This window comes from Cynocephalus volans, chromosome 3 (genome assembly GCF_027409185.1).
Source record: "Cynocephalus volans isolate mCynVol1 chromosome 3, mCynVol1.pri, whole genome shotgun sequence".
Lineage (NCBI taxonomy): Eukaryota > Metazoa > Chordata > Mammalia > Dermoptera > Cynocephalidae > Cynocephalus > Cynocephalus volans.
In genome coordinates, this window is record NC_084462.1 from 158,020,253 (window position 1) to 158,047,928 (window position 27,676).

Genomic DNA, 27,676 nt, shown 5'->3' on the forward strand with positions numbered 1-27,676 from the left:
TTTATGCTGAATTTAAAAAGTCAATCCAAAAGGTTGCATGCTATTTTATTTCATTTATATACCTTTTTTTTTTTTTTAAAGATGACAGGTAAGGGGATCTTAACCTTGGACTTGTTGTTGTCAGCACCACACTCTCCCAAGTGAGCCACGAGCTGTCCCTATATACCATTTTTTAAAGGACAAAATTATAGAAATGGAGAACAGATTACTAGTTGCCAGGTTGGAGTGGGCAACATGAAGAATCCTTTGGTGAAAGAACTGTTCTGTATCTTAATTATATGTCAATATCCTGGTTGTGCTATTGTACTATCAATGTCAATATACTGGTTGTGATACTGTACTATAGTTTTGCAATATCTGTATATAGATGTTGTACTATAGTTTATACCATTGGGGAAAACTGGGCAAATGGGTACATGGGATTTTTTTGTATTATTTCTTAGCAACTGCATGTGAACTTACATTTATTTCAAAATAAAAAAAATTATCTCAACTTCCAGTTTCTGGTCTGGCATGTAAGAAACTGGAAGTTGCCACTTTACCCAAACAATAAGTAAAAAGCTGAACAAACTAAAAAGTCAACAACTCTTCTTAGCTCCATCAGGGAGGTGATGGATCTTGGATGTGAGCAGCGCCACCTTGGACAGGACCAGCGCCATTTTACACACACTGAGCACAAAATGGTCGTCAGCCTTTCCGTTAGAGAAACTTCATGGTTTCTGAGAAATGGAAACTCCTCTACTTCCTCATGGGTGCAACCCTCCACCTGATTGCATCTGCCAGCCTTATCTTCCACTCCAGCACCAAACCCCTCCCTGATTACATCAGCCTTCCTTACAGTCTATATAAGCTCTCCAACCCGAGGCCAGCACTCTCCATTTTGAGTGCAGCCTGGCAGATTCTTTTCCTTTAATAAAGCTTGATCAGTCCCGGGTGTTTCAGCTCACTTTCTTTCAGGAGGTGGGGTCACAGGGCAAACCACTGCCCCCCAAACTGGAGAGACCAAAAGGTGAATGCTCAGAATCACAGATTGCTGGAGCAGAAACTCACAAGCACAGATGTCTAAGAGAACCAGTGCTGAGATTGGGAAACCTGAACTATAACTGACAAATTGCTGGAGGCTCAGTGTGAACAAGTCTAAAAATAAAAACTCCAATGGGCCCCAGTCACTGGGGGACCCCCCCACACTTTTGTGATTTTTCTCCTCTAGGAGCTTGACCAGATTCTCACAGTGAATACAGGAGAAAAATACTCTTGTGCTTATAGCACAGGGAGAGGAAGAAGAACCCTTTTGAAATATGCCACAGCATGCGGTTCTTAACAAGGTCTGCCCACAGGAGAAACTACTTAACTAGAGCCTTATCTGTTGGGGTTATCAGAGCCCAACATCTGGGGGAAGGGAAATTTGCAGCTTCAATTTACCTTCCATATGGAAGAAGGGAATACCCCACTCCATCTCACTTTAGCCATCCTGTTCCACCAAAAGAAGAGAAATAAAACCCTAGGAACACTTGTGAAGTTCAGTCTGGGGCCACTAAAAGATTGAGAACTAATCATAGGACTATAGAAGGCTTCCCCTCCCCCAACACCTCACATTACTAAAGGCTTATTTACAGCTGTTTCCTTTTACCTAGTACATCATGTCCAGCTGTCAAGAAAAAATTAAAAGGCATACTAAAATGCAAAAAAACATAATTTGAAAAAACAGAGCAAGCATCAGAACCAGACACAGGGATGTTGGAATTATCAGATTAGAAATTTAAAATAATTATGACTAATATGCAAAGGGCTCAAAAGGATAAACTAGAGAGAATGCAAGAACAGATGGTCAATATAAACAGAGAGATGGAAATTATAAAAACAAAAATATAATGATGATCAAAAACACTAACAGAAATGAAGAATGCCTTTGATGGGCTTATTAGCATACTGAACATGACTGAGGAAAGAATTTCTGAACTTGAAGATATCTTAATAGAAACCTCCACAAATGAAAAGCAAAGAAAATAAAGACTGAAATCACCAAGTGAAAGGTTTGGGTCCCCTTACCGGCCAGCTGCCAGAAAGAAGAAGAAAAGAAAAGAAAACAGAGACTGAAAAATACAAAACAGAATATCCAAGAGCAGGGGAACAACCACAAAAAATGTAACATATACATAATGGGAATACCAGAAGGAGAAGAAAGAGAGATAGGAACAAAAGAAATACTTGAAACAATAAAAACTGAGAATTTCCCCAAATTAATGTCAGACACCACACCACATATCCAGAAAGCTTGGAGAACACCAAGCAGGATAAGTGCCAAAGAAACAAAAAGTACACCTAGACATATTTTCAAACTACAGAAAAATCAAAGGTAAAGAAAAAGTCCTGAAAAGCCCAGAGGAAAAATCCTTACTACCTATGGAGGAAGAAAGAATTATATCTGACTTTTCAGAAACCAAGCAAACAAGAAGAGAGTAGAGTGAAATATTTAAAGTGTCAAGAGAAAAAAACCACCAAACTATTAACAAACCTCAACCAAAACAAATCTCAAACAAAAATTGAGGGAATTTGTTGCCAGTGGACCTGTTTTGCAAGAAAGGTTCAGAGAGTTTCTTCAGGGAGAAGGAAAATGATATAGGTCAGAAATTTGGATCTATATAAAGAAAGGAAGAGCACTGAAGAAGAAATAAGTGAAGGTAAAATAAAAACCTTAATTTTTCTTAATTGATCTAACATAGAACAGTTCAAAATAATAGCAACAATGTATTCAATTATGTAAGCTAATTTGTGTGTGTGTGTGTGTGTGTGTGTGTGTGTGTGTGTGTGTGTGTGTGTGTGTAATGAATGACAGGAATGATACGGGGACAGGAGGGAGTAATTAGAATTATTTTGTTATTATAAGGTAGTCACACTACCCAGGAAGTGGTATAATGTTATTTGGAAGTGGACTTGCAACGAACAAGTGGAATTTGAAATTTAAAATACATTACCATTTACATTAGCACCCCAAGACATGAAATCTTTAGGTATAAATCTAACAAAATATGTATAAGGTCTATAGAAGGAAAACTACAAAACTCTGAGGAAAGAAATCAAAGAACAAAATAAATGTAGAGAGATTTCCTGTTCATGGACATGAAGACAGTATTGTCAAGTTGTCAGTTCTTCCCAACTTGATCTACAGATTTAATGCAATCAAAATCATGGCAAGTTATTTTGTAAATACTGACAAATTGATTTTGAAGTTTACATGCGGAGGCAAAAGACCTGGAATAGCCAACTTGATACTGAAAAAAGAAAAACAAAGTCAGAGGACGGAGTCTACCCAACTTCAAGATATACTATAAAACTACAGTAATCAAGATAGTGTGGTATTGGTGAAAGAACTGATAGATCACTGAAACAGAATAGAGAGCCCAGAAATAGACCCACATAAACATAATTAAATGCTCCTTGACAAATGAGCAAAAGCAATACAATGGAGAAAAAGATAGCTTTTCAACAAATGGTGCTAGACAACTCCACACACAAAAAAATGAATCTAGACACAGACCTTACACCCTTCACAAAAATTAACTCAAAATATATTACAGATCTTAATGTAAAGTGCAAAAATATAAAACTCCTAGAATATAACATAGGAGAAAATCTAGATGATCTTGGTTTAGGCGATAACTCATGGTTGTAGCACCAAAGGCATGATCCATGAAAGAAAGAATTGATAAGCTGGACTTAATTAAAATTAAAAATTTCTGCTCTGTGAAAGACACTGTGAAGAGAAAGAAAAGACCAGCCACAAACCTGGAGAAAATATTTGCAAAAGACATCAGATAAAGATAAACTGTTATCCAAGACAGTTCTTTGTTATCCAACAAAGAGCTCTTAAAATGAAACAAGAACACAAACAACCCAATTGAAAATGGGTCAGAGACTTTAAGAGATACCTCACCGAAAAAAAAAAAGATGATAAATAAGCATATGAGAAGATGTTCGACAACAGATGTCATCAGAGAAATGCAAATTAAAATGGCCCAAATCCAGAAAACTAACAACACCAAATGCTAGTGAGGGTGTGGATCAACAGGAACTTTGGTTTATTGTTAGTGGGAATGCAAATGGTACAGCCACTTTGAACACAGTTTGGCAATATCTTACAAAATAAGTATACTCTTACCATACAATTCGGCAATTATGGTCCTTAGTATTTACCCAAAGGAGTTGAAAACTTAGGACCACACAAAAGCCTGCACATGGATTTTATTGCAGCTTTATTCATAATTGCCAAAACTTAAAAGCAACCAAGATGTCCTTCAGTAGGGGAATGGATAAATAAACTGTGGTACATCCAGTCAATGGAATATTATTCCACACTAAAAAAGAAATGAGCTATCAAGCTATTAAAAGACATAGAGGAAGCTTAAATGCATATTCTTAAGTTAAAAAAGCCAATCTGAAAAGGCTCTATATACTGTATGATTCCAAGTATAAGACTATGGAGACAGTGAAAAGATCAATGGTTGACAGGTGTTAGGTGGTTGAGAGTAATGACTAGGAGGAGCACAAAGAATGTTTAGGCAGTGAAACCATATGATACCATAGTGAAGGATAAATGTCATTATACATTTGTTCAAGCCCACAGAATATGCAACACCAAGAGCGAATCCTAATGTAAACTATAGGTTCTAGGTGATAATGATGTGTCGGTGCAGGTTCATGAGTTGTAACAAATGTACCACTGCAATAGGGGATGTTGCAGCAGGGGGAGGCTACGTATGTGTGGGGACAGGGAAATCTCTGTACTTTCCTCTCAATTTTGTTGTGAACCTAAAGCTCTAAAAAATAACGCCTATTAAAATTATCTCAGAAAAAGAAAGAAGTATAATCCACGAAGAAGATATAAAAATTGTGAACTTTTATTCATCAGATGATATGGCTTTAAATTTTATAAAGCAAAGATGATTAGAAATTTGAAGAGAATTTGAGAAACTATAATCAAAAGGGAAATATGATATGCCTCTCTTTCTAACAGATCATCTGATGAAAAGGAATGTGGAGCATTCCTTTTCCAACTTTAATGTGCATAAGTATCACCTCAGTTTTTGTAAAAATGCGGATTCTGATTCCATAGGTCTGGGGCACCAGATTCTGCATTTCTAACCAAGCTTGCAGATGATGGCTATGGATGCTGGTAGTTTGAGGAGCAAGGATGTAATGGATTTGACTGACACAGGAACTTTGTGCCTTTTCAAAAATGTAGTCATTATTTCAAAGGCCAATAACACATAGCTGAAGAAGTTAGATGAAAATTTTCTTAGCTCTTATTATTTCATAATAATAATGAGATTGAAATTAAATGAGCCATAAATACTCAAGAAGCTAAGAAAAAGAACCACAATATAAGCCAAAAGAAAGGAAGGAACTAATTAAAGATAAAAATGGAAATGCTTATATTAAAAAAGAATAGCTCAATAGAATTAATAAAACCATGAGTTGTTATTTTAAAAGTTCAATAAAGGGCCAGCCCGTGGCTCACTTGGGAGAGTGTGGTGCTGATAACGCCAAGGCCACGGGTTCAGATCCCTATATAGGGATGGCCGGTTAGCTCACTTGGGAGAGCGTGGTGCCGACAACACCAAGTCAAGGGTTAAGATCCCCTTACCAGTCATCTTTTAAAAATAAAATAAAATAAAATAAAAGGTCAATAAAATAGACAAGCTTCTAGCGAATTTAACAAAGAAGGATTTAAAAAACACATACATGATCTCAGAAACGCAAAGTAAGATGTAATCCAATGAGATTATTTTTAAAAGAAAATATAAAAGTACATCTTAATGCCAACAAACTTGAAATCTAGATTAAAAAATGAAATATTTTTCCTCAGAAGATACGAATTACTAAAATTGACTCAAGAATTAGTAAACCTAAATATATCATAAACTAGAGAAATTTAAAAGGTAATCAAATTTCAACTTCCTCCCTCACCCCCAAGATATTTGGGCCAAATGGATCTACAGTTAAGTTCTGTCAGGGAGCTTCCAGGTTTGTGAACGCATGGAGATGCTGGGAGGGTGGCATACCCAGAGAGGGCATGGAGGCTCCTTGTACCCCTCCCCACCGCCCATACCTTGTCCTGGGCATCTGTTCCATTTGGCTGTTCCTGAGTTACTCAGTCACACCAGGAAAACCTGATGGGCTAACCCTGGTTGCCAGAGTTCAGATAGAGTTTGTAAAATCTTACAAGGATAAAAAAATGAAGACTACATCTGCAACATGCATGAGTTTATAATAGATTTTGAATATGGCAGGATGAATTTTCCCATTTTCATCAAGATCTTGGTAAATCAATAATGGGCAGACCCCATGGAATAGATCTGTTCACGTTGAGAAGTTCACTTGCCATGCTGGGAAAGAATGGAATGGAGGAAAGAAGTTACAAAAGCCTTCATGGTGCCAGATCACAGAGTGGAAACTCAGGGTTACTCAAGACCTCCAGAGAACTGTAATCTGGACCTGGTATTCTCTCCTCATTGTTTTGCATCGTTCTTGGAGTAATCACAATCAGCCCAAGAGATTAATGCCTGACTTTCAAATTAAGAGGGCAGGCCCCAGAGTATTGCCCACCTATTTTGCTGAGCTAGATGCCCATATGCCCTGCAAAGTACACAGTAAACATTCAAGTGTTGTTAATAATCTTCAGGAAATCTATAATTTCTTTGTAACTTAAACTGCTCCAAAACATAGTGATAAAGGATTAACACAACCTTGATACCAAATTTGAAAACTACAGACCAATTTCACTTTTGAATATAGATGTAAATGTCTTAAATAAAATGCAAGAAAAACAGATCTGGAAGTGTATTAAGTAGGTTTTTAAGAATGCAAGGAAAAAGCTAGCCAGTTAACTTAGTTGGTTAGGGCACAGCCTTATAACACCAAGGTCATGGATTCTGATCCCTGTACTGGCCAGCCACCAAAAAAAAATAAATAAATAAAAAATAAAACAAACCAAAAAAAGAATGCAAGGAAATTTTGATAGGAAATCTGTTTATGTAGTTCACAACATTAATTAAATATCACAACAGTAATTAAAGGAGGAAAGAAACATGATAATCTTATGCTTAAAAAGAGAAACATAAATTTTGACATTATTACCGATTTTTTAAAAACTTGGTTAGAGTAAAACTAGGACAAGTAAATTAGGACTGGTAAACTAATGGAGGGAAGCTCTTTTTATTCTGATTATGGAAAATTTTAAACAACCAAAAATAGAAGAGTGTAATGAAACTCCACATGCCTGTCACCCAGATTAAATAGTTTTCAATTTATGGCTAATCTTGTTTCACCCATAGCTCCACCTCCATTCCTTTATCCCCATCTATTGGATCATTGCAAAGCAAATCCCAGACACCATATTATTTGACACATAGCTTTTTGAGTATGAATCTCTAAAAATAAAGACTCTATTTTTATAAAATTCACCATAATTCTAATTCCTTAATATCATCAACTGTGTGGCCTCATTTTTAAAAATACTTGGTTATTTGAATCATGATCCAAACAAAGTCTATTAATGCATTTTGGTTAATATGAACTTTTAAGTCTTTTTTTTTTAATCTGTAAGCTTTCCTCCCCCACCCCCCTTTGCAGTTTATTTGTTGAAGAAATTGGGTTGTTTGTCCTATAAATTTCCCACATTCTGGATTTTGCTGATTACATCTCATGGTGTCATTTTACACTTTCCTGTCACTTGAATTCCCTGTAATAAGGTAATTAGATTTAGAGACTTGATCAAATTAAGGTACAATGTTTTGGAGGGAAGAATACTTCATCTGTGGCTATTTATTTTCATCCAGAAACACATTGTGTTTCCTTTTGCAGTGTTAAGACTGAATAGCAAATTCAGCCTTATATAAAGTTCAGCCTTGTTATAAAGTTCCCCCTTAACTTTTCTCCTACTGTTGCCTAGATCCATTATTTCATTAGAGGTTACAAAATGATATTCTATCTTTCCTTCTTCATTTAAGAAGAAACTTTTAAACTTGATAAATAATACCAGAAGCCAAAAGCAAATATCCTCTTTAATGATTTAACATTAAAAACATAGCCTACTTTCAAATTCATTTGTCACAGAAAATATTAGTAGCAATTATCTTTGAATAATGGAATGACTTTTTTTTTTTTTTTGGCAGCTGGCTGGTATGGGAATCTGAACACTTGACCAAAAATGGAATTTGAGGTAAGGGACACTTTCACTTTTTACTGTATACATTTCCGTTGATATGCTTTTTACCAAAAACACATTACTTTAGCTGTTTTTTTAAAAGTTCACATAAAAGAGTATATGTGTGAGAAGGGTTAAGATTATTTTGAAAAATAATAATGAAGGGAACTTGCCCTATCAGATAGATAACAAAACACATCTATACATTATACACTACAGTTGTTATGGCATGGGAATAGAAAAACAGGTCCACAGTTCAGAATAGGGTGCAGGAATATATCCGTGAATATATCACAGATTAGCAAATAAAAATGATATTTCAAATTGGTAGGAAAAGGATTAGCTACCTTATAAATAGTGTTAGGAAAACTGGCTTTCCAAAATGAATAAAAGATATTTAAAATCTCAAATTGATTATCTAAATACTAAAAAATAAAATGCTAGAAAAAGTATAGAATATCTTAGGGTAAGGGGGTTCTTTATAAGGATGACTTGAAACCCTGAAGCCATAAAGTAATTTGACAAGTTTTACTACAAAAATTAGCATCTTCTGAATAGCAAAAGATACCAAAAAGAAATAATAAATAGGAAAACTATTTCCAATACACATAACAGAGGGTTACTATTCCTACTAAAACTTCCTGCAAAACAATAACTGAAATCAAACAGTCCAAAAGAAAAATAGGCAAAGAAGATAAAGTGAGAATGAGAAGGAAGACAAGGGTAACAAGCTTGGAAGCTGGAAAGAATATGGACTAGTAATAGCACTGATCCTACATGGGAAAGCTGAATCCCAAGTCAGCAGTGAGAAAAGCCAGGACACCATCCATCTACATCAGAGCACCCACAACAGACTCAGGAAGTAGGACCAAGTGCATCTAGAAATGGGGATAAGAAGCAGCTGAAAACAGGATGTTTAGTTGAAAACCTTAAAAATAAGAGAGACACCCGGATACCCTACCCAATGCTGTCCCTCTCCCTCCCCAACAGAAAGTTTTTCTCTGGCGAGGGTTAAAAAGAAAGTCTCTGGACAGGAGGACAATAGGTACTGTTGAGGGCAAGGATATCATACTGAAATGAGGGAAAATAAAGGGAAAAAAACATGTATTGGATAAGACATTCTCCCCCACTCCCAGCCCCTGCAGCTTTCTTTCCCCAACTTGGGTACCAAAAAGCTGTCAGCCAGTTATATTTCTTCTAGGCAGGAAGATATACAGGTGTATGTCTTCTAAGCAGGGTCTTCTGAACCACCAAAGAGAAAAAACTTAAAGATACCAATATCCATGGTTTCCAAGGAGACAGCTGACCAAATCATTCTGTAGTAAAGACCACAGTAGCAAACTCAGTTTCCAAGCAACTTTGTCGTAACCAGGATCTTAAATATGAGCAAACAGTCAAGGTTCAACACATATCTGAAGAACGCCTCTAAAATGGATGATACAGTCCAAAACAAATGACCAGAAAACAACTTGGGAGAAACAAACTACCTAAATAAGAAAAAAACCCCAGTAACTTATGTTCTCAAAGTGATAAGAAATGGTATTACGTAATGAAATGATAGCAGGATGCTTCATAAAAAAAGAATATATAGACACTTTTAAAATGCTTTGCAATTGAAAATATGATAGCAAAACAAAATATTATGCTATCAAAATATGGGAGAAAATCTCTCAGAAATCAGAGCAAAAAGACAAAGCTACTGAAAATAGGAAAGATAAAGAAAATCAGAGGATCAGTCTAGGAGGTCCAACATTTGACTAATAAAATTATCAGAAAGAGGTAAAAGAGAAAACAGGGGAGGGGAGGAAATTATCAAAGACATAATTGGGAATATTGGAGAATTTAGATTGCAAAGACCCACTTGAATGTGCTATTTCTTTTATGAGTGGCGGTTACATGGGTATTTGCTTTGTAATAATCCATTAAACTGTATATTTCTGGATTTATGGAATATGTACTTTTTCTGTGTATGTGTTATATTTCACAATTTTTAAAAAAAGTTAAGGGAAAAAAAGGCCCATCAAGTGTTCAACCATGAATTAAGATAGACTCAAATCACAGCACATAAGATTTCAGGATACTGAGGTCAAAAGATCCTATAAGTTTCCAGAGAGGACAGAAACAGGCAAAGGATCAAGAATTAGAACGGCACTGTAACTCTCAATAGCAACTCTAGAAGATGAAAGACAATGGAGCAATCCCTCAAGATTCTGAGGGAAAATTATTTCCAACCTAACGTTATAGCTGGCTATGTTCTCAATAAAATATTAGGTTAGAATAAAAATATTTTCAGACATAAGGAGTCTTTAAAAATTACTTCCAATGCATACTACAGGACATGTTCCACCAAAATGAAGGAATAAACCATGATGGAGGAAGAGGGATCCAGGAAACAAGTGATCCAACATAACAGAGAAGTGAGAAGAATCCCCAGGATAATGGAGAAGAAAAATCCCCAAAATGAAAATCTATCATAGGCCCAGAGAATAAGGTGTCCACTGGTGATTGGAATACAAAAGGTAAGAGAGAAGGAAGAATCAAAGATTACCCGCAGGGTTCTGGTTCAAGTAATTTGGTAAAGCAGCATGTAATCAGACAAGCAACGCTAGAAGAGCAGTGTATGAGCAAATATGCTTTAGGACATGTGGAATTTGGGCGGAGCTGGCGAGTTTACACTTAGGGGCAGCATTGACATCTAGGCTAGAGTCACGTGCTGCCAGCATAAAGATGGCAACCGAAGTCCCCAAAGTGGAAAAGATCACCCAGGAACAAAGTACAGAATAAAAAAAGAAAACAGAGGGCCTGGGATAGAGCCCTGAAAACTCCCAAATTTAAGGGTAGGGCAGAGGAGGAGCTAGCAAAAGAGGGACCAGAGAAACAGGAAGAAAATAGGAGTATGTAAGGGATTATGAAAGCCAAGAGAAGAGATTGTTTCAGGAAGGATAGCTTGTTCAATAGTCATAGTTGAAAAGGATTAAAGTGTCGAGTGAATCTGGTGACATGGAAATCACTGATAATGAGCAACAATTTTGAGTATTAGATGATCAAAAATTAAAAAGACTGTATAGTTATCAAGCTATAGAGAAATGGCACTCATACACTATTGGTGAAAATGTAAATGAGCACCACATTTTGGACAAGCAATTTGGAAATGCCTGTCAAACATAAAATATATACACCCAGATATTCTTCCACATACTTATCCAACAGAAATACCAGTACAAGTGTGCAATGTAAGTACGAGACTGTTTGAAGCAGCCCTTTATGCAAAATATGGGGCAGGGGGAAAAAACTACATCTCTATCAAGTGGAGATAGAGTGAATAAATTTAATTAAATAAATGCAGCCAATAGATGCCTATGCAGCTGCTCATAAATGAAGTGGATATGATTGCACTAACATAGAATAGTATCTGCAATATAGTAAGTGAAAAAGCAGTGTGTGTATATATATATATATGTGTGTGTGTGTGTGTGTGTGTATATATATATATATATAGTTCCCATGTTTCTAACACTATTTACAGAAATAAGTATGCATACACATTATAAATACTTATGATGAGACTTCAAAAATTTCATGGAAATATTTGTATTATTTTTTAATTCTATTTTTCCATGAACTTTTTGAAGTACCCTCATATAATGACAATATACATATATGTTTGTAAATAGGTAAAAAGACAAAAATATAAAAACTGTTAGAGGTAAAATCTATGAATTGAGATTTGGGAGACAAAGGAAGGCTTTCACTTTTTTACCAAAGTTTTGACAAAAATAACACATTTTTGTTTTTAAAGAGAACATGAAAGGACAAAAGGAAAAGTGTCTGCTGAGACAGGAGTATGAGAAAAATTAGAATGGCCAGCTGTCTGACCGCCTTACCTGTTCTGAGACAGGTTCTTGACATAGGCTTTGCTGACAAAATTTGTTAACTGAAATTTTGGGCAAGATGCTGTGTCTTTCTCACAGTCTTCAAAGTGCACAGAGAGAAATAGTTCATTCAGAAACCGCAGCGCTTGTGAGTGGGCCACATTGCTTGCTGTGCAGATGTTTAGGGCTGCATAAAACACTCCCTCCAACCACTTGATATTGAGGATTATTCCCCCTACACATCAATGAAAAAGTAAATATCAGTTAGGCCTATTAAAAATGAGTTGCAGGGAACCAAGACAGTTTAGTATCATGTACCTTGAGATAAGCAAACACTATTCTTTCTTAGGCCAAGAGCCCTATTTCTGCCCTTTATAACACATCATGTGTTTTCCATACGAAAGAACAGATAAGACTCGTACAGACATTGCTAATGGCAAAAGTGCCTCTAGAACGGCCCATGCCAGTAAGAAAGAACTGGTGAAAACTGCAAGGTTAGAACAGGGAAAAGCCATTTTAGTCCCAGACTTTGCATCCTCCTGTTTAAGTAAGCTATCTCCTCTGGTTGTTTCCAGTTTATCCTTAAAGGGTCCAAATAATCAGGCTTCTAAAGGGTCCAAATAATCAGGCTTCTCAGCTCTCCCTAATAAAGGATGCTTTTTAACACTGAAGACTGTTTCTTTACAAAACCTAACACACACACACACACACACACACACACACACACACACACACACACACGGATTTAATAAGATAGCAACAGACCAAAGGGAAGGTAATTTTCAAAAGAATGCCAGAAATATGGTTAAACATTACCAGCAGGACTGTAGGGGCAGGTCGCTTGAAGAATCACAGGATCTTGGAGAGCAGCTGTGATTTTCTTATTGGCCCCCCAGATGTTAACAAAATTCTGAACACAGTGATATTGAGGCCGCAAGATATTGGTGTGGTTCAGTAGTAGTTTCAACCTGGAAGTAAAGCCATCAAGTCAGGGAATGCAATGCCAAGACTGGAATAAGCACAATTTAATCCATTGAGTTCACATCCATCCCCAGCAAGAGACTCCCTGCACAGCACTGCTCAGAGGCAGACTCAGGTTTGGGTCTGCACTGAGCACACTGACTAGTTGAACTGTTCATCTGACCACCTAACAAACACTTATTGAATGTTATCATGTGCCAGGCACTGGGCTAAACACTACGGGTACTCAAATAATATTTGACACATGCTTTCAGTAACTTTTCATGTTGTTGACTGGTAGTTTCTCTTCTCATTGATGCACAAGGGGAATACTATTCAGCTTCGACGAGTGGGTGGCCGTGTTCTTTTGCAGTTCTAAACATTTGTACAACAAAGAAAATGTCCCGCCCCCAAGTGCTGCTGTGGGAAAGTGGGGAAGACATAGCAATGTTAGCTGGGTCCTCTGCAGATCAGACTGCTTCCTCCTTACTATTGGGAATGACCAACACCAAGAAGTAGGGGCTACGGTGGAGATGGGAGGCAGAAGTCAGAAGAGACAAAGCAGTTCTGCTAGTTCTCTTCTCACCCTAAAAAGATACCTGGGTAGTGGAGTGGTAGCTACAAAGCTGTACACAGTGCAGGTCTTCTTAAGGTTGTTTTGAATTTCTAAGCAGATATTAGGCAGCTGAGATGGCAAGCAGCAGAGGAATATCACGTTGGCCCAACCCACCAGATAAGAGTTATGGTAAAAGCATTGGACCCCCAGTTTCTGGAGCTCATCTAAGAGGGATAAAGGAAGACAGAAAGAGCACAGTACAAAGAAGTTTGATTTGAACTATGGGAAGAAGTTGATCATTATTTTATCTCAGTAAATCGACCCAAGTCTTGTTACCACACAAATCAGAAGATATGCCCACATACCATCTAAAAATCATGCAGCAATTCCCTAAGCTCAGTACTAAAGTAGCTGGTGCCACTGCAATGCTTGAGATTATAAAATAATTCATCTTTATCTTACTTTTAGAACAAATGCTGGAATTTTTCAAACTTTTTTTAGGAAGAAAAAAATCTTAAAGAAGACTTCTGCTCCAATTTACTGAAGGTTTATCATGTACCAAATAATGTACAAATATATTCATGATCGAAGGTAATCCTCACAAGGACTTTATGAGACAGAGACTAGAATTATCTTCATATTATAGATGAGGAAACTGAGCCTTCAAGAAGCTATGTGACTTGCCCAAAGTTACACAGCTCACTGGGTTCAGTTGGTTGGAAAGACTAGGAGCATAGAATAGTACAGAACAGAGTCTGAGAGGAGTTTGGAAAGATTCAACAGTTTCTGTAAAGTATACATAACTTAATGTTAATAAGATAATTATAAATGTAGAAATGTGACAACTCACATGGTTGCATAAGAACACTCACTGGCAGTTAATCATTTCATTGGACTTATTGCAACATGGGTTTTCAAAAGTAAGAATTTAAAATGTTCACTCACATCTGATAATATGTTACTGTGGATTAAATGTGCCCCCAAAACTCATTGAAACTTAATCTCAATTGTAACAGTGTTAAGAGGATGGGAAATCCTATTATGGTAACTGAAGGGCAGGGCCTTTAAAGGTTCAGTCAAGGACTGTATCCTTGTGAATGGATTAATCCAGTGATGGTTTAATGGACGGTCATGGGCGTGGTTATGATGGCTTTATAAGGAGAGCAAATGAGAAACTTAACTCTTGCTCAGCCCATTCGTGTGACACCCTGTGTTGCTGTAGAGCCCATAAGAAGGCCCTAACCAGATGTGTTCCCTGGACTTTGGACTTCCTGGTCTCTAAACTGTAAGAAATAAATTTTATCTCTTTATAAATTACCCACTTTCAGGTCTTCTGTTTTAAACAACAGAAAATGGACTAATACATATGTTTCAAGTGTTACTGGAAAACAGAATATGACAGATTTTGGAGAGGTGAGTTCTCATCTTAACCACCAAGAGTACATGACAGATGTGATGCTAAGGTTATCTGGATTCTCATAAACCTGAAAGATAGGACAAAGAAGAAAACAGGCACGTCCATCATTCTTTCATGTGTTTTCATTCTTTTTGTGTGCATAGAAGCTAATGCTAAGCATTGTGAATTCTTGCTTCCTTACACAACACACAGTGATATTTTAAAACTGTAATTTTACTACTAATAAATATATTGCTTCCCAAAGAATATATGTAATGTATTAGTCCATTTCTGTTGCTAATAACACAAATACCTGAAACTGGGTGATTTATAAAGGAAACAAAATTTATTGCTTACAGTTTCTGAGGCTGGGAAGTCCAAAGCCCAGGAAACGTATCTGGTGAAGTCCTTGGTGGTGGCGACAGTGATTCAGGGATCTCACATAGCAGAAATAGTGGAGCAGAGACAGAATTCCATGTGTTCTCCTTTTAAAGCCCTCAGAACCACACCCCTGACCACCATCATTAATCCATTCATTAGGGCATATACCTACAATCTAATCCCTTCTTCCATGCCCCACCTTTCAATTATCATAATAGGGTTTCCCACCCTCTTAACACTGTCACAGTGGGGGCCAAATTTCCAATACCTGGAACTTTGGGGGACATGATTTAAGCTTGAATAAGTTTGGGAAGGCATTCAATCCATGGCATGTACTGTATTAAATATCATATCTACTAGCCCTATTGCTAGGATTAAGAAATATGCCTCAAGTGGTTAAGATTTCTTTTTAAGTTTCCTTAATATAGAAAGAACATTTACAAATCAGTAAGAAAAATACAGGCAACTGCAACAGAAAAAATGGGCAAAAGCAACTAAAAAAGGCAAAAAACCTATGAAAAACATTTAACTCGTTTAGTGATCAATGAAAGACATATTAAAACAAGAAAAATTTAAAAGTCATATTAAAATGGTGATGTTGAAAATGATTCCCAGTATTGACAAGGGTGTAGTGAAATGGGTGTTTTCACAAAAGGCTGGTAAAATTTATACCTGAACAAACTTTTTTGAGGTCAATTTGAAAAAAACATATTAGAAGTTTCTTTAAAAATTAAACATAGCACATGACTTAACCATTTTACTGGCAGGTATTTCTACCCATGAAAAATGAAATCAGTTGCCCACATGAACACTGTGTACAAATGTTTACAGCAGCTTTAGTTGTAACAGCCAAAAACTGGAAACAACACAAATCAACAGATGAATAGATAAACTGAGGAATATTCATGTAATGAAATACTACTCAGGAATAAAAAGGATACTGATACATGAAACAACTTGGATTTATCTAAAATAATTATGCAGAGTGAAAGAAGTCAGACCAAAAGAAGAACAGTTTAATTCCACTTACATAAAATTCTAGAAAATACAAACTAACCTATGATGACAAATCAGATCATTGGTTTTTTGGGTGGGAAGTGCAGGAAAGTAGAGAGAGATTACGAAGGGCAAGAGGCCACTTCTGGGGGCGATGGATACTATTGATGGTTTCCCAGGGGCACACATGTGTCAAAACCTCAACTTGTACACTAACTATGTGCGATTTATTGTATATAAATAATATCTTAATAAAGTTGTACCTATTCTCTGATCTAGTAATTTTATTTTGAAAATTATGTACAAAGAAGTCCAACTAAATAAGGCACAGTTATATAAATTATGGTATGTCCATACTTTGGAATACTATACAACCTTAAAGTCATTTTTTTACATTAAAATGCATCTCTACTGAGGCTGTCCAGTTAGCTCAGTTGGTTAGAGCATGGTGCTGATAATGCAAAGATCCAGGATTTGTTCCTGGTGCCATAAGAACAAAAAAAAAAAAAGAAAGAAAAATAAATAAATAAATAAATAATCTCTATTGATGTAATTAAATTTTAAGTCTTCAGAAGAAAACAGAGAAAGGGAGAATGGTGCTAGGTATCTGGTGCTCCCAGCCACTGTCCTGGCAAGCCCACCCTGCTGGGGAAATGCAGGGGAGTGCTTTCAAAGGCTGTTGGTGGCACTTCTACCTGTAGGATAGCAGAGAGACTTAAAATTATTTTGAAGGATGTTAAATAACGATATGGGAATATGCTCATGACACGTTAAATGAGAAGAGCAGGATATAAACAACTACGTACAGTATCAGCTACTGATATAATTAGAGGAAAAAATGGAAGGAAATGATATAGGTAGTTTTTATTTTCTTCTTACAGAGTAATTTTCCAAATTTTCTACAATATATATTATATTACTTTACATTATTACTGAAGTATAATTTACGTGAAGTGCAACACACAGATGTGAAGTATACAGCATGATCAGTTTTGACAAATGCATATACCCATTTAACTCACACTTCTCTTAAGATACAGAACATTTCCATCTCCCCAGCTCCCTTGGGTCCTTTCTCAGTCTATCTCCCCAGAAGTAATCATTGTTCTGATTTTCTATCACCATAGATTAGTAAATGAAATCATTACAAAACATTTTTTAAAATTCAGTAAATGTTATTTTTTAAAAAAATATAAGGCCTAATGCAAATGTTTAAAATTGTTTAATACCCACCAGACTTAAACTGATCTAATTAGAAGATTTGAACTCTTACGGAAAGCTTACTTGTATCAAAGACCCAGAAAGATAATTCACAACCAAGGGCACAGGGAGGAGAGATAAATATAAAACATTTAAGTGGAGAAGAAAGTAGTTTTAAGGAACAAATCAAAAAGCCAGCTTTCTAGCTTTTCTTAGGGCTAGCAAGCTGAGAACTCAGCATGCTGCACGCAGGGATTCATCTTTGAAGGGCACCCTTTCAAAGTAGCCTCGTCAACACCTAAACAGCACAACCGAGCCTCTTTCTACCACACACTGCTCCTCACCCAGAGCCTCTGGCCTCCTAGTGGAGATCCTCAGGCTCTCAGCAGGGATTGGGACAAGCTGCAGCAGTGCATCAGCCAGCTGCTTCCCAAGGTGGCCCCCTCCAATGATGCCCATCTTTAACTCCTCGTCAGGAGTATCCAAATCAAGTGATCCAGTTGAGGAACATCTGGAACTTTGATTCTCACGTAATGATTTTCTGGAAAATGAACAGACACATGCATAAATACATGCAAACGCTGTAGCTCTTCTTAACTGTCAACCTCTGATGCTCTTTGCTTAAACTTTCTCATATGGAAGTCTGGTGGCACATTAAGAGGCATTTCAATTGTGTACCATTTATCCAGCCTCACTAAATAGTGAAATGTTCTCTTGAGTGAATTTTCCAGAAATTAAAGTATACCTCTTTTCTTTTCTTCTTCTTTTTTTTTTTGGTGTCTGGCTGGTACAGGGATCTGAACCTGTGACCTTGGTGTTACAAGGCTGTGCTCTAGCCAGCTAAACTAACTAGCCAGCCCCCAAAGCATACCTCTTTTCAAGGGACCAAACTTGTTTAAAACATTTTTAAATGAACACTTTTTGGTTACATTGTTACGTTTCCCTGCCTTCTTAAACACAAGGTCTGAATTTTTCATCATTTCATTGACTCAAGACCATCACTGTGAGCACGCACTGCTATACATCATATACTGTAATGTATAACACATTTGGGGCCAGTTCTTTCACCTTTTGTTTGTTTTCTGGGCAGAGAGCTGTCAATTTTTTTTATTGTGTTAAAAAAAACATAAAGCTTACCATTGTAACCGTTTTTAAGTGTACAGGACAGTAGTGTTAATTATATGCATATCGTTGTGCAACAGATCTCTAGAACTTTTTCATCTTGCAAATCTAAAACTCTGTACTCGTTGAACAACTCCTCTTTCCCCCCTCCCTCAGCTGCTGGCAACTACCATTCTACCTCCTCTCTCTGTTTGGATTCATATAACTAGAATCATGCAGCATTTGTCTTTTTGTGACTGGCTTATTTCGCTTAGCATAATGTCCTCAAGCTTCATTCATATTGTAGCATTTGACAGGATTTCCTCCTTTTTTAAGGCTTAAAAATATTCCATTGTATGTATATACCACAATTTTTTTATCCACTTATCCACCACTGGGCATTTAGGTTGCTTCCACCTCTTGGCTGTTGTGAATGATGCTGCAATGAATATAGGTGTGCAAATATCTCTTTGAGATCCTGTTTTCAATTCTTTTGAATATATACCCAGAAGTGGGATTGCTGGATCATATGGCAATTCTGTGTTTAATATTTTGAGGAAACTCCATACTGTTTTGCACCATCTTATATTCTCACCAACAGTGCACAAGGGTTCCAATTTCTCCATGTTCTCACCAACACTTGTTAATTTTTGTTTGTTTGGTTTTTTTTGATAGTGGCCATTATAACAAGTGTGAGTGATATCTCATTGTGGCTTTGATTTGCATTGCCCTGATAATTAGTGACACTAAGCATTTTATCATATACCCATTGGCCATTTCTATATATTCTTTGAAGAAATGTCTATTCAAGTCTCATTTTAAAAATTGGATTATTTGTTTTTCTCTTGTTGAGTTGTAGAAGTTCTCTATATATTCTGGATATCAACCCCTTATCAGATATATGATTTGCAAATATTTTCTCACACTCCACAGGTTGCCTTTTCATCCTTTGCTAGGCAGAAGTTTTTAAGATTGATGTAGTTCCATTTGTCTATTTTTGCTTCTGTTGCCTTGTTTTTGGCATCTTATCCATTGCTAAATCCAACGTCATGTAGCTTTCCCCCTAAAAAACTTTCTAGGTGGGCTGGCTCATGGCTCACTTGGGAGAGTGTGGTGCTGATAACACCAAGGCCGTGGGTTCGGATCCCATATAGGGATGGCCGGTTCGCTCACTTCAGAGAGTGTGGTGCTGACAACACCAAGTCAGGGGTTAAGATCCCCTTACTGGTCATCTTTAAAAAAAAAAAAACCTAGGATTTTTATATTTTCAGGTCTTAAGCCTTGTTAATTTTGAGTTAATGTTTGTATGTGGTGTAATGTGAACATCCAAACTCATTCTTTTGCATGTGGATATCCAATTTTCCCAACAACATTTGTTGAAGAGACTATCCTTTCCCCATTGCATAGCCTTGGCAGCCTTATTGAAAAATCATTTGGCCATATACATGAGATTTTATTTCTGGGCTCTCAATTCTGTTCCATTGGTCTCTATGTCTGTCTGTATGCCAGTACCATGCTGTTTTGATTATTGTGGCTTTGTAATATGTTTGAAATCAAGAAGTGCAAGGCCTCCAGCTTTGTTTTTCTTTCTCAAGATTATTTTGGCTATTCTGGGTCCTTTTAAATTCCGTGTAAGGTTTTGGATGCTTTTTTCTATTTCTACAAAAAATGTCATTGGGATTTTCATAAGGATTGCATTCAATCTGTAGATCACTTTGGCTAATATGGACATTTTAACACTATTAAGTCTTCCAATCCATGAACATGGAATGTCTTTCCATTTGTGTCTTTCTTAATTTCTTTCAGTAATGTTTTGCAGTTTTCAGTGTACAGGTATTTCACCCCCTTGGTTAAGTTTATTACTGAGTATTTTATTCTATTTGATGCTATTGTAAATGGAATTGTTTTCTTAATTTCTTATTAAGATTGTTCATTGTTAGTGTACAGAAATGTAACTGATTTGTGTGATTCTGTATCCTGCAACTTTGCTAAATTTGTTTACTAGTTCTAACATTTTTTGTGTGTGGAATCTTTACAGTTTTTTACATATTAGATCATGTCATCTGTGGACAGAGATCATTTTACTTCTTCCTTTCCAGTTTAGATGTCTTATATTTCTTTTTCTTGCGTAATATCTCTGGCTAAGAATCCCGGTATTATATTGAACAGAAGTGGTGAGAATGGACATCCTTGCCTTGTTTCTGATTTTAGAGGAAAAACTTTCAGTTTTTTACCATTGAGTATGATGTTAGCTGTGGGTTTTTCATATACAGACTTTATTATTTTTTCTTTTATTCTAAGCCTAACGCGTCTGGTGTTCCCAGGCAGTCTCCCATCCAAGTACTGCTTAGCTTCTGAGATCAGACAATATTGGGCATGTTGAGGGTGGTATGGCCATAGTCACATTTATTACGTTGAGTTAATTTCCCTCTATTTCTTGTTTGTTGAGTGTTTTTATCATAAAAAGGTGTTGAATTTTGTCAAATGCTTTTTCTGCACCAACTGAAATGAAAATGTTGGGTTTTATCCTTCATTCTGTTAATGTAGTGTATTATATTAATTGATTTTGGATGCTGAATCATCCTGTGTTCAGGGGTAAATCCCACTTGGTCATGGTGTATAATCCTTTTAATGTGCTTTGCTGTTGATTTCACTTTGCTAGCATTTTACTGGGAACTATTTTATCAATATTCATCAGGGATATTAGTCTATAGTTTTCTTGTAATACCTTTGTCTAGTTTTAGTATCAGTGTAATGATGGCCTCATAAAATGAGTTTGGAAGTGTTCCCTCCTCTTCAATTTTTTGAAGAGTTTAAAAAGGATCGGTGTTTATTCTTCTTTAAATGTAAGGTAGAATTTTACAGTGAAGCCATCTGGTCCTGGGCTTTTCTTTGCTGGGAAGTTTTGTGGTTACTGATGTAATCTCACTAGTTACAGGTCTGATAAATTTTTCTATTTCCTCATGATCCACTCTTGGTAGGTTGTATGTTTCCAAGAATTTTTCCATTTCTTCCAGGTTATCCAATTTATTGGTATATAATTTTTCATAGTAGTTTATCTTTTTCTTTTTTTTGACCAGTAAGGGGATCGCAACCCTCAGCATGGTGTGGTCTGCACCACGCTCAGCCGGTGAGCACACCTGCCATCCCTATATAGGATCCAAACCCACGGCCTCGGCGCTACTAGTGCCGCACTCTCCTGAGTGAGCCACGGGGCCGGCCCTTCATAGTAGTTTCTTATAATCCTTTTCTGTTTCTGTGGCATTGGTTGTAAAGTCTCCCCTTTCATTTCTGATTTTTGTTATTTGATTCTTTTTTTCTTAGTCTAGGTAAGGGTTTGTCAATTATCATGATCTTTTTAAAAAACTAGATTTTCGTTTCATTGATTTTTCTATCGTTTTTCTAGTCTCTATTTTGTTTATTTCTACTCTAATCTTTATTATTTTCTTCCTTTGGGTTGAATTGTTTTTTGTAGTTCCTTGAGGTATAAAGTTAGGTTGTTGGCTTGAGATCTTTCTTTTTTAATGTAGGCATTTATCCCTATAAACTTCCCTCTTAGTACTGCTTTTGCTGAATCTCATAAGTTTTGGTATATTGTGTTTTCATTTTTATTTTTCTTGGGATATTTTCTAATTTTCTTTGTGATTTCTTCTTTGATCAATAGGTTGGTCAAGAATATGTTGTTTAATTTCCACATCTTTATGAACTTTCCAGTTTTCCTTTTGTTATTTAGTTTCATTCCATTGTGGCCAAAAAAGATCATTGATATGATTTCAATCTTCTTAAATTTAAGACTTGTTTTGTGATCTAACATGTGATCTATCCTGGAGAATATTCCATGTGCACTTGAGAAAAATGTGTATTCTGCTGTGTGGGGTGGACTGTTCTGCATTTCCAGTTGGTCTATTGGTTTGTTCAAGTCATCTGTTTCCTAAATGATCTTCTATTATTGTAATGCTATGTATATTATTGAAAGTGGGATATTAAAATCTCCTGCTATTATTGTGTACCTACAATTCTGTAAATATTTGCTTCATATATTTGAATGTTCTGGTGTTAAGTGCATATATATTTATAATTGTTATATCTTCGTGGTAATTATCTTTTTATATGATGTCATTCTTTTTCTCTCATGAGTTTTTTGACTTAAATTCTATTTTTTCTGATACAAGTATGGTCACTCCAGCTCTGTTTTGGTTATCATTTGCATGGAATATCTTTTTCTATCCTTTTGCTTTCAGCTGATATGTGTACTTATATCTAAAGTGAATCTTTGTAGATGGCATAGAAGTTGGACTTTGGTTTTTTATCCATTCAGCCACTCTGTGTCTTTTGGTTGGGGAGTTCAATCCATTTACATTTAAAGTAATTACTGATAGGGAAGGACTTACTATTGCCATTTCGTTAATTTTTCTGTGTATGTCTTCTGGTTATTTGTTCTCCTCTTTTCCTCTGTTGCTGCCTTTCTTGTGTTTTATTCATTTTTTGTAATGACATGCTTTGATTTCTTTCTCATTTTCTTTTGTGTAACTCCTATAGGTATTTTCTTTGTGGTTATCAAAGGGAATTATATAAAAATCTTATAGTGATAACAGCTCATTTTAAACTAACAGCTTAACTTGAATCACATACAAAAGCTCTACTCCTTTACATCTTCCCTCTACTCCTGCTTTTTGTGTTTGATGTCACAAATTACATCCTTTTACATTGTGTATCCATTAACATACTTTTATAGTCATGTTTATTAAAAAATAATAATGCTTTTATGTTTTAAATTCTATCCCACAATTAAAAATTATTTATGCACCACCCATTAGACTACTGTAGGATTTTGGTATTTACCTATATATTTACCTTTAACTGAGAGCTTTATGTTTTTGTATACTTTCATGTTGCTGTCTAATATCTTTTTGTTTCAACTTGAGGACTCCCTTTAGCATTTCTTATAAGACAGGTACAGTGATGATGAACTCCCTCAGCTTTTGATCATCTGGGAAGATCTGTATTTCTCCTTGATTTCTGAAGGATGGTTTTGCTGGATATAGTATTCTCGTTTGGCAGTTTTGTTTTGTTTTTTTCTTTTGGCACCTTGAATATATCAAACCACTCCATCACTCCCTTCTGGCCTATAATGTTTTTGCTGAGAAATCTGCTGATGATCTTATGGAAAGTAACTCAAATGTGACAAGCTGCTTTTTTATTGCTGCTTTCAATATTCTTTGTCTTTTACTTTTGATAGTTGGATTGTAATGTCTCAGTGTGGGCTCTTTGGGTTCATCCAACTTGGAGTCCTTTGAATTTCTTATATTTGGATGTTCATTTTCTTTCTCAGATTTGGGAAGTTTTTGGCCATTATTTCTTCACCTAGGCTGTCTTCCCCTTTCTCTCTCTACTCCTTCTGAGATGTCTCACAAGTCCACTAGATTTTCTTCACTTTTCTTCATTCTTTTTTCTTTTGTTTTTCTGACTTATTAATTTCAAATGACCTGTATTCAAATTCACTGATTCTTCTGCTTCATCAAATCTGATGTTGAACCTCTCCTCTAGTAAATTCTTTCAACTCAGTTTTTGTGCTATTCAGCTCCAGAATTTGGGGGGGGGGGTATAGTTTCTCTTTGTCAATATTCTCACTTTGTCCATGCATCATTTTCTTGGTTTCACTTAGTTGTTTATCTACATTCTCTTGTAGTTCATTGAGCTTTTTTAACATTATTTTGAATTCTTTGTTAGGTAACTTATAGATCTGTTTCTCTAGGGTTAGTTTCTGGAGATTTACTTTGTTCCTTTACTTGGGCCTTGTTTCCTTGTTTATTCATATTCCTTGTTATCTTTTGCTGGGATTTGGGCATTTGAAAAAAGTCACCACCTCCCCAAATCTTTACAGACTAGCTTTGTACAGGGGAAGACTGTCACCAAACAGCCCAGCTAATCTATGGATCTCTCAAACCTTTTCTGGTTATGTGTCTTCTCGGTTTACTTTGAGAGGTTTGCCTTTTTCTTTTGCAGAAGCTCATGATCTCTTGTTCTCTCTGGCAATTATCTGTGGTGCTGCAACTTCTGAGCTGTACTTTGTTCTAATTCAAAGTATGTTGATTCCCCATCAGTGCTCCAAGTCATACAAGACGGAAACCAATCCCTCAGGCAACCCCTGAAAAGCTGTAATGTTGAACATACAATCCACTTTTCTCTTTCCCTTTAAGGGAGAAGCTGCAAGTTGGGCATATTCTCCTGATCACACTGAGTTGTTCTGGCTTGAGGAAAGGGCTATCTCAGGTTGTGTAATGGCTTTTCTTACCCATTTCAACGCAGCTGTTCTGGGCTTTGTATTTGCCTGGGATACTGCAACTTCTTAACTGGTTTCTGAAGTTTTCATAAAGGCTTTTTGGACCTTATATTATTGTTTAGCCAGTGTCTCTGTGGGGTTATGAAACCTGGAGCTTCCTATTCCTCCATCTTGCTGACATTATTCTCAGATGGCTGTCAATTTTCATTGGTATTAGGATAAGTGCACCCTTCTCCTACCATACAGCTACTCTTCCTAGTTTGCTATTTCAGTTTCGCACAGACCTGGGAAACCAGGTAACTTAGCTTTTAAAGAATGTTATGATTTATGTAAGTAAATGGATTATAAAAGCAAAACAGACCTGAGAAATTGAGGGTGAAGGATTTGAGACCACTCTTTCCAGACGTTCACTTAGTTCTGAAAGTGTTTCCTTGGCCCAAGATTAACAAGTCTGACCTCTGAATACATTAGGTATTACTTGTGTTTTAAGAGAACTTAATTTTTTTTTTTTTTTTGTATTTCTGTAAAAACTAGAGTAAAGCTCTGGAGTTTCCAATAAGCACCATAAGCAACATTTTATTTAAGGCTTCGCTTCTGGCTGAAAGGAGAGCATTATCTCTCAGTGTCTGACCCTTCCAAATATAAAATGTCTCCTGGAAGTTTCATATATTGGTTTCTCACCAGCCATCTTGGGTATAATCAGTAGGTTTATGTATCTTAATTAGTAAGCCAATCAGCAAAATCATTGAGCAGCCTGCCTCTTTGGTTATATGCTATATTTATAAACATGTTCAATTCAGATCTGGCCTCACCATCCAGTAATCTACTTTCAGAGAAAAACAAACTGAGAAGTAGAATGAAGTGGTGACTTATGCTCCAGGAGTCACCTGGAGTTACAGAATCCAGGAACCTAATTTTAATTACCTGGCTCACAACTGCCTCCTATTTGTGTCTGAAGCCACATTACAGAAAGATATCAGAAACCATGACTGGAATGAGAGCTTCTCTGCAAATCAATATTCCTGGTTCAAGCAAGTCCCCTGGTATAGAGACTGCAAAGTCCCAGGTAGCTTTCCTGAGGGGGGGCATTCCACTGTTAGCACCACCCCAAAAGAAAGAATTAATCCCATTTGCAACCAATAAATAAGAAATGGCTAGTGATTAGCAGCTGTGGAGGACAAGTTGTTGGTCCCAATGAGTGAGTGAGTGAGTGAATGGATGGATGGATGATCATTTAGTCAGTTCACCTACTGAAATCACTACTAATTCATGCTTTATTATATAACCACAGCCAGGGGACCCTGGTATGGATTTTCCTGGTCCTTTCAGACCAGGAATGATTTTGACTGTGGGTTGGAAATTAAATAGGAGAACAATCCTCCTGCCAAACTTATCCTCCAATATAAAAAGTTTAAGTCATTTGGTTTCTCAGCAGTGAGATTCTTGTTCATTTTCCTGAACAACTTGGAGACCTAGCTTACCTCAAATTACAATATAGTTTGCAGAAGAAGGTTGCATGGGCACAGGCCGTGATCGTCAGTCCCCGAGAACGGTGCTGCAAATACAGCCAGGTACGATCTTCCTCTGAAATCCCATGTTCAAACTGCAGGGACTCAAGATCCTTTAGCATGTCCATTTCCAAGCCACCATCTCCTGCAGTGACAGATACCAATCAATTTGGCTCCCCATCCTAGAAGAAGAGGGGTCTATGCAGGAAGGTGTGTGTATAATGGTGTGTGTGCCCAGGTCACAAGCAGTCAAGATGGTGGGTTTCAGCACCTCTCTCCTTCCAGATTCTGAACGTAGAATTCACTTCTCTGTTTAAGTGCAGGTACTTGAGGATTCCTAGACTGCCCATGAATACTGGATTTATGAAAAACTGAACAGAAACTCAAAGTAATGTTTCTCCACACAGGTTACAGGCTGTTTTTCAACAGATGAATTTACAGGGTTTCACAGGAGTTCTTGGGCCAGAACCTTCCCCCTTCCATTCCCTCCTAGGTTTCAGAAATAGGACTAAACACATAGGACCATGTATCAGAGAAATTCTTCCCTTTCACTAAACTCTGTGTTCCCCATAGGATAGAAAAGAGCCCAAACTAAGTGATCACTGCTCCCCTGTCTAGGGCAAGGACATCTCAATTTTAGAAAATAAACCCAGAGATACATAAACCCATCCACATATCTCTCTCACCAAGCAAACTGATATATGCTCTTCTCAGTACTTCTGTTTCTGGAAGGTAAGAACTACGTGTCTAAGGAGAATTACACAAGAAAGTTGTCATTATGACTCATTAGCTACCAGATTACTTGTCTTTGAGTCTTAAAGGGGCCAGCCGCACCTAGAGGTTTTCCTGACTTGAACACAAGGACACGAGTTCCTTTCACTACTTCTAGGAGTACTACACCACGGCAGTATAAGGACCTCCTTTTCCCAACAGAAGATTCTGGATTCCTAGTTTTTTTGCAGACTGGAATATCACAAAGATCTCAGCACTACTTATTTTTCCAATCCCTTCTTTGTGTGTTCAATACATCAATGATCTATTTTATAGCACCAGTGACACTGAAATCAGAATTCAAAACTACTCAAAGTCTCTATCCTCTTTTGAACTTTTCAAAAAAAAATTTGAGGTGAAATTCACATAATATAAAATTAGCCATTTTAACGTGAACTCAGTGGTACATTCAGAATGTTCTCCAACCAAGGTTTTCAAGATGGCGG

The 27,676-nt window shown here is 36.6% G+C and overlaps 1 protein-coding gene across 1 annotated transcript in view; it reads right to left on the minus strand.

Moving 5' to 3' along the window:
• Positions 1-26,587, minus strand: part of NOXRED1 (NADP dependent oxidoreductase domain containing 1) — a 29,667-nt gene extending 3,080 nt beyond the window's left edge. The window contains exons 1-5 of the mRNA XM_063088470.1: positions 26,433-26,587; positions 17,912-18,108; positions 13,638-13,818; positions 12,895-13,046; positions 12,091-12,313 (exon numbers count right to left, since the gene is read on the minus strand). Coding sequence (XP_062944540.1) covers positions 12,091-12,313; positions 12,895-13,046; positions 13,638-13,818; positions 17,912-18,108; positions 26,433-26,587 — 908 coding nt within the window. The remainder of the gene's footprint in view (positions 1-12,090; positions 12,314-12,894; positions 13,047-13,637; positions 13,819-17,911; positions 18,109-26,432) is intronic.
• Between the last annotated feature and the right edge of the window lie 1,089 nt (positions 26,588-27,676).